Source organism: Cyprinodon variegatus, unplaced genomic scaffold (genome assembly GCF_000732505.1).
Source record: "Cyprinodon variegatus isolate N-32 unplaced genomic scaffold, C_variegatus-1.0 Scaffold1794, whole genome shotgun sequence".
Lineage (NCBI taxonomy): Eukaryota > Metazoa > Chordata > Actinopteri > Cyprinodontiformes > Cyprinodontidae > Cyprinodon > Cyprinodon variegatus.
In genome coordinates, this window is record NW_015152247.1 from 37,847 (window position 1) to 45,443 (window position 7,597).

Here is a 7,597-nt window from a genome sequence, read left to right on the forward strand (position 1 = left end):
TCTGTCTGTCTGTCTGTCTGTCTGTCTGTCTGTCTGTCTGGCTATCTTTAGTTTAACTTAGTAGAACAATTTGTTGACCTAGTAAGAACCGACCCCCTTCAACTCAGCTGCCCAAACATAGGATTTATTACCTTGGAATGCCAGAGGTCTGGATGGCTCCTCCCATCTGCTCCAACCCTACAAACATTCTGTCAAGTCTAGGCTATGGGCACTTTTCAATGCTGAATGTGTGTCTGAGCGCTATACTACAGTATTCCTTAAAATGAACTTATAACAACAAGGTCGATCTTTTCTTTTTGTTGAAACTGCCTCTTACTCTTTGTTCTTTAAAACTTTCCATTACATTGTCAATCCAAAGCATAGAGGTTAGGAGCCATTTCTGACCAGTCATGGTAAATACATATTTTTAAAGAAATTGTGACCTCTTGATGTCAGAATTTAAAGAGATTCGCACAAATATGACGGTTGTGATGTGTCAAATAATAAAGGAAATTTTCTATGGCAATTTGATTTTACAAAATGTCTTTCAAAAAGGATTTCATATATTTCAAACAAGAGAATAAAGCATGGATTCAGGAAACTTACACATTTTATTAGATTTTTCTAGACTTGAAACATAGCTGAAATAAGATGCTGTGCCTTTGTCAGACTTTTCAAAACTACAAAGGTGACCTTCTTTTAAAGAAAGCAATTTGCATTTCATGACTGTAAACTATTAACCTGACAACAGCCAGATGCATGTCTCGCTCCGTGAGTGGAGCTGGGCGGAGCGAGACATGCATCTGGCTGTTGTCAGGTTAGTAAACTATAGGATTGCTGTTCTCTATCTTTCCCTCTGGCTCTAATTGTTTCAGTACCATCTTGAATTGATCTATATTAAAGCTCACCAATACACCACAGCAAGAAAAAAGCAAGAGATAGCAGAGCAGTTCCAAGAAGATCTCCCAAGGCTGTGAGGTAGGGTATTGAGTAGCTATCAGGGTCTTTGCCCCTCCTCCACAGACAGTGGACAATGCAGTCAGCCAGACTCAGCAGCAAGAAGACCTGAGGGAGAATAAGGACAGAGAGATCATTGTGAAGCACTGAGTTGGGAATTGCATTCCATGCATGTCTTACTTGAATTGTAGAAGCTAATAGGAAGAAAACAGTGAAGAGAGCGCTGGGCAGTGTGAGACCTCCTTTAATCAGATGAATAATATGTAAAAAGACCAGCTGACCAGGAAGAACCAAAATGAGAAGAACCAGGGCGGATCTGTGGTTTGCACCTGTCAGAGAGAGGGTTAACATTTAATCCATGCAATAGTGAATATACATTTAAATAGTAATTTTACTAGGATACATTATTTGAAAGAAAAACACAAAAGCATTAAAACACTCCAGCTAAAAATCAGAAGCCTTTTTGGATTATAGACAAAATAATTTTTGTTCAGTTGTTTTGTTTTTAACCTTTTTGGGGGTTCCTACATCATCAATGACTAAGATTATATTCACCAGCAAACGGGTATTAAGAAATATAACACAGATGAGTAATTAAATGACAAAAACCTGAACCAAAGAAAGTGTAACAGGGGTTCAAGCAGCTTCTGGGACCATCTGGAACCTCTCCGGGTGAGTAATTCAAATGCAGATGTGTGGAAATGCGGCTAGAATGTATGGAAACCAGGTTTCCCCCCACACCTTAACAGGAAAACCAAAGAGACGTATTGTTAACAAACATGATTGTTAAAGCCACACAGACAACTTTCTCACTACAGTGTTAACCTTTTCACGAGTGAACTACAGGATATTGTCTCTTCTTGTAAGCAGCTAGATAAAAAGAATAACTAATATCAAAGTCCTCTTCATTCTCCGAAAACAGTGAGAAACTTGTTCTCCCTCCAACATGTGCCAGAACTGATTGACGTGATTGTCTGAGAAAAACTGTGCATCAGGATTTATAAGGAAATTAAGTAGGAATAGTAATCTAATGGATAGTAAGGAAATATTTTCTTTAAGGTGCATCTTCTCATGTAAAGCCTTTTCCCACCTCCTCCTACATTCAAATAAAAAATGCCTCCTTTTTGTTGTTGCTGTGTTTTTGTTTTGTATGTGGTATGTAAGCTACCTTTGACAGACTATGAGTGCAGCAGCTGAGTATTTCTGAAGTATGAATACTCAGAGGCAAAACAATCTTTCTTGCCAACTTGAGCACCATAATAGTTTTACGTGGATTATGTAAAAAGCTTAGCAATACAGCAGCTCATTAGTGAGAGAAAATCAGTGCCTTCCATCCACTTCCGTAAAAGTTCAAAAAACTTCCATCCACTTCATACCAACTTGATTTGTGACCAAATCCCTAATATTATACATAAAATCTTATGGTAATAATGTTTATAATAGCTTGCCCTACTTATTTTATGTGATTATACACAATTGAATTTAGTTCAGTTTATTTATACATTGCCTATTCACAACACATGTCATTAAATCATATTATCCAGTCAGATTGGTCAAGTTCAATCTTAGAAAAACCAGCTGAATGCATTGAGTCATTGACTTAGCAGGATATGCTCTCTCTCTGTATGAGCATGTGGTAGGAATAGAAATTCACACGAGTGAGATTTCATTGGGAGTGACACTTGACTGGTCAGGGTTAGTGCTTAGAGGACTCAGTAGCTGTAAGACTGAACTAAGTGATCACATCAATATATTCATGTGTACATTTGAAATGTTAGCCTGATCCATATTTTTTACAAATGACTGCTTGATTTGTTACTATTCTATTAGATAGTGGAACTGATATCTAGATAAATCTAAATTTTAGTTAGCTATCGGTCATGTACCAATGTTAAGATTGAGGACTAGGTCTGATAGGTCCAGGTCACCACTCTATATCATCTGTTTTTTAAAATGTGTACCCTAAATCAGATTGTTGGCCATAATAGTCTCCACTTTGAACAGGAGCAACTCATGTCAGGAAAGCCTGTGGATGCCTGAAAGCTTGTTTCCTTTTCTGATAAAATACTTTTTGTTTGTAACACTGGAGATAAATTCATGCTCTCCAGATTAGCCTGTCTGGTTCACATCTGATTACTAAGGGACTATTTTGTCTTTTTCTTTATCCAGTCTGTTCATTTTGTGCCAGATCTTTGCAAACAAATAGTAGCTGCAGCCCCTTGTATGTCTTGAATCTCTGACATTACATTCAAGTATCACAAAATCCACCGTTTTGTCACTTTTGTAGCTTCTGCTGCTCCAGTAAGAAACACATCATCGGAGTTCTGTGTTTAGAAGCACTGATGTATTCTATTGGTACTGCACTTAGCTGGTCAAAAGCAATCACCACCCCCTTCTTCTAAGACAAAGCTTGTAAGCACTGAGCCTGCAGAATGGATCTTATTTCTTCTCATTGGATCTCATCTGGACAAATATTACATATAATTGTTATCAAGAAGCACCCTGCCCCTTCCTGAACTTCATGCAATCACATCTGACGAAAGATACTAGTTCACAGGCAAGACTTGTTTATGTTAAAAAGATCCCCATTAGCTGTCAACAAAGTGGGATGAGCTAGTCTTCCTGGGGTCCACAAGACAAAACAAATATCATTTAATCAAACATTATAGACATTATTATAGATCTCATCAGAAATCATTCAGAATAAGTTATTACATTCATATCTATTACATTAATTTTCACTTTCATACAATAAATATCTTAATTCACTAATCACAAGTTTAAATAGTACATTCTCAAGTAATAATTAAAAGATACTTTACTATTCAGTTCAGACTGAAAGGATCAAGTTGGATATATATCAAATTAACTGATGCAAAATATCCACGTTGAAGTTAAAGTTTAAATTAATGAAAACCTAAGAGATAATCTGCAAAAAGACGCATTACATGACTAAAACAACCTCCTCCAGCTTTAAAATGGATGTCCTAGGATTGATACCTATCCATATTCTAGGTGGTCACCTGCAAATCAATTAGGAGTTAAAGTGTGTATTTAAATGCTTGTCAAGCAGACTGGACCACTGGTTCATAGTGATGAGCATAGACACCACAGAGTAAAAATGCCTCTATTTTCAGAAAATAATACATTATTCTTTACAGACTGATCCCTATAAACACAAGCCTAATAGCCTCAGGATTTTAATGATAACTGAACAACTGTGGATATAAAGCTATGGTCCAATTATCTGCCACCTAACCTTTAAACAAAAAGATGCTCAAGTCTCCATCCTCTGCATCCACACCTCCAGGTATACTCTCACATGGCCTGTTTCTCCTCTGCAAGGGCCAACCAAGCTCTGCACTGATGCATCCTCATCCTACTTCTCATCGCTGCCAAGGTCCAATAGTACCCTGACGGTGACTGAGCCTGCTCTGCTGCCACAAGCTCCTTGCCATCAGATGTCAACAGTGGCAGCAGCTCCTGCTCCAGAGATCCTCTGTGCTTCTGGTCTCTCGGCCCCTTCAGACCCTCACCTTGTTCTATTATGTGGTTTATAACAGTATTGTTGTTGTTGTAGCTGAGAGGGCCAGAGTGAGTTGTAGTCATGGGGTTAATGCAGAGGGAAGGCATACCACTACTCATAGGTGTAAGGTAAATGAATCAGGACAGTAGCAGGAACCACAAAAAAAGGAACATTGTTCCAAGTAAAGGTTAAATGTTCAAGGCAGGATTGGCAACAGGTCTCTACCATCGCCAACCCATATTTCTATCCCTCTCTGGATTGCATTGTGTTAAGAAAAGCTGTGTCTACACCATGAAGCTTTCTCTCTCCAGTTCTTTTTCCTGAAAAGAGATAACTCGGGATAAACTTCATGATGTATGTATTTAATAACCATTAGACATGACAGCAGATTTTGACATAAATTGTAATCCAACTCGGAACAAGGAAGTTGCTTTGCGTTGCAGAAGGCAGCGCTTATCAACTGGGCTCATATCTCAAAAAGTGGCCAAGATTTACAGTTAAAGAAACAGTTTTAAACAACTCCACTATGCCACATCATCACATCATTATATCATACAAGTTTGCAGATGAGGAGACATCCATGACTCCAGCCTTATCAAAAATTACACTTTGTTTTTAGATCAAGGACACCGCTCTCACTCCATTCCCAAATCTTTGCCACATGCAGAATGAAGTTGACCTTTTATCGTGATAGAGGAATCATCCCAATTAGAAACATTAGTTCTGACATGCAATAGGAAGAGATAATTAATGTTTCACAAACTCACACATAACCCAAAGAGAATAATCCTAACAAGTGTATACCCAGGCTTTTTTGACATTTGAATATAGATCATTCTTATTTCTTTATAGTGGTTAACATGAACTTATAACGGGCTTGGTCTCTAAATGTGTATGGATGTGTCTACAAAGAACCAGCAGCAAGATGATTCCTGGGTTCTTAGCAAAAGTTTAATCGATTAATTTTGTATCTGCCCCTTAATCAATAAATATGTTAATTTGATGAGTCTTTTTTTTTTTTTTTTACTGACCTTGGAAGTTACACATATTAATGGGAAGTGTTTTGTTTTTTTTAGCCTCTCCATCTTAGAATTAAAATTAGCTCCCTATAGACAAATCAGAATAAGAGTAAGTGTCTCTGCCAATTAGTGGTGCCCATCAATTGAAATAAAGGGCATAAAGAAGACTGCTAAATGTAGACACTAAAGAGGTCTTGTAAACAACATGTAAGGAACTTACCATTTATGACAGGTGCATAAATTACAATCCCAATCAAGATTGGATCTGACACAGCCTTGTCCAGAATTAGCCCTCCAGCACTAGAGGGCATGTAATGTGTTAGTGGATTTTGTAACACAAATACAGATCTTAAAACACTTTTGAGAAACAGAGAAAGGTGGAATACATTCCTAATCTTAATCCATCCATCTTTACAATTAGAGATAACATTTTTGAAAAAAATTGCATTTTAATGTTGCAAAGTCCCCAAACATACAAGCAAAAAATAAAGATTTCTAAATTATGAACCGCGTAAACGGTAGAAATGAGTACCTGCTGATAACCATTGCTGTAATGAGTGGTTCCCAGCCTGTACGAAGCAAGATCTGACTGGCAGGGTGTTTTGAAGAGATCATCATCCAAACAGGTATCAGACTCATATACAGAAGATCCATCAGGTATAACACATGGGGATAAAAATCTGCCAAAAAAATTACCATTATCATCATTACCATTTCCATTGTTCTTTCAGTGCTTAGATTATGTTAAAAGGGTTGAAAGTTACCATAATCTGCCAAAAACTTATTTTTGTGTGTATATGTGTATAATCCTCTACTTTTGCTTGTACAGTTTAAACATTTAGATAAGGGTTCTTCATTTCAAGTCCTTGACTTCTGATGTCCTACACCTTTTAGATGTGTTTCTGCTTCATTCAAATTATGCAGTCCTTAGGAGTATTCCAGAGAATATGACTGTATCCTGTAAAAAAAATTATACCCCAGCTTACATCAAATCACAAAAGTGAAAGCCGGATGTCCCTCCCCTTTTAATAAAGAATGTATCAAAACATTAATAAAAAAATTGATAATTTTTTAAATAATAATTAATAATATTAATGTTATTTGAATAATAATGGTTATAATTATTAAATTATTTGAGAGAGCTGCTCCAGGCAGAGGTTGAAATGGAGTGTTAACAATTTTTATATAATAAATAAATACAAATAATTTAAAATAATAATTTAATAATCCTACATGTTATTATTAAAATCAAAATAATTCATTATTTTTTATAAATTTTTTATTAATTATTATTAATTTTGATTTTTTTAATAATTTTTTTTATTAATATATTTATCAGTTGGGCGGGACTTTCAGCTGTCACTTTGGAATTTGGGCGTGGTTTTGTGATTTGATGTAAGGTGGGGTATGGCATATCTTAAAGGTGCAGGACACCAGACCTTAAGGACTGGAATTAAAGTCCCCTGCTTTAGACCAAGGTTTTCTCTTTCCCCTCACCCATAATGGAGTAGAACCATTGACTGAAGGATGCCAACAGAGCAAGCGTGATGAGATCGCCAAAACTGCCTGCCAAGGGAGTGGCCACGTTATCAGGATTGATACCGATTCGCTTGGAGCCCATGATTACCCCAACCACAACGATGCCTAAAGAAGGTTCAAAACAAGAAGAAATAGCTCATGAGATAACCCATCAGGTGTAATTCTATGTGGCAAACTTTATCTGATTTTAAGACAAAAAGCAAAGCTGTCATGATCTTTAGGGTTAAGTTATGGTTCATATGTGTTGTTCTTTCCCATCTTCATTAGTATGATATACAGTTATTGCCATATTCTGTTATTTCTGCCATTTTAAGTCATTCATTCACTCCATCGCCCAATCCCAAACCAGCCCTTGAACATTAACCCTGAGCACTAACCCAATTTTAAGTCAATAGATGTGCAACTTGCTTAGTTACATCATGATCTATTGTAACTAAGGACTCCGTTTTTCCAATAAAGAGCAGGGAAGACAGCAGAGGTGCTCCAGAAAGCAGTAGGAGATTGTAACTGTATATATATATATATATATATATATATATATATATATATATATATATATATATATATATATATATAT

At 36.5% G+C, this 7,597-nt stretch overlaps 1 protein-coding gene across 1 annotated transcript in view; it reads right to left on the reverse strand.

Annotated features, from left to right (window-relative positions):
- Positions 1-799: 799 nt before the first annotated feature.
- LOC107104562 (solute carrier family 41 member 2-like) overlaps positions 800-7,597 on the reverse strand; it is a 22,572-nt gene continuing 15,774 nt past the window's right edge. Inside the window, exons 6-11 of the mRNA XM_015404580.1 lie at positions 6,979-7,125; positions 6,014-6,161; positions 5,702-5,781; positions 1,546-1,677; positions 1,117-1,265; positions 800-1,044 (exon numbers count right to left, since the gene is read on the reverse strand). Of these exons, the coding sequence (XP_015260066.1) occupies positions 877-1,044; positions 1,117-1,265; positions 1,546-1,677; positions 5,702-5,781; positions 6,014-6,161; positions 6,979-7,125 (824 nt within the window). The 3' untranslated portion in view covers positions 800-876. The remainder of the gene's footprint in view (positions 1,045-1,116; positions 1,266-1,545; positions 1,678-5,701; positions 5,782-6,013; positions 6,162-6,978; positions 7,126-7,597) is intronic.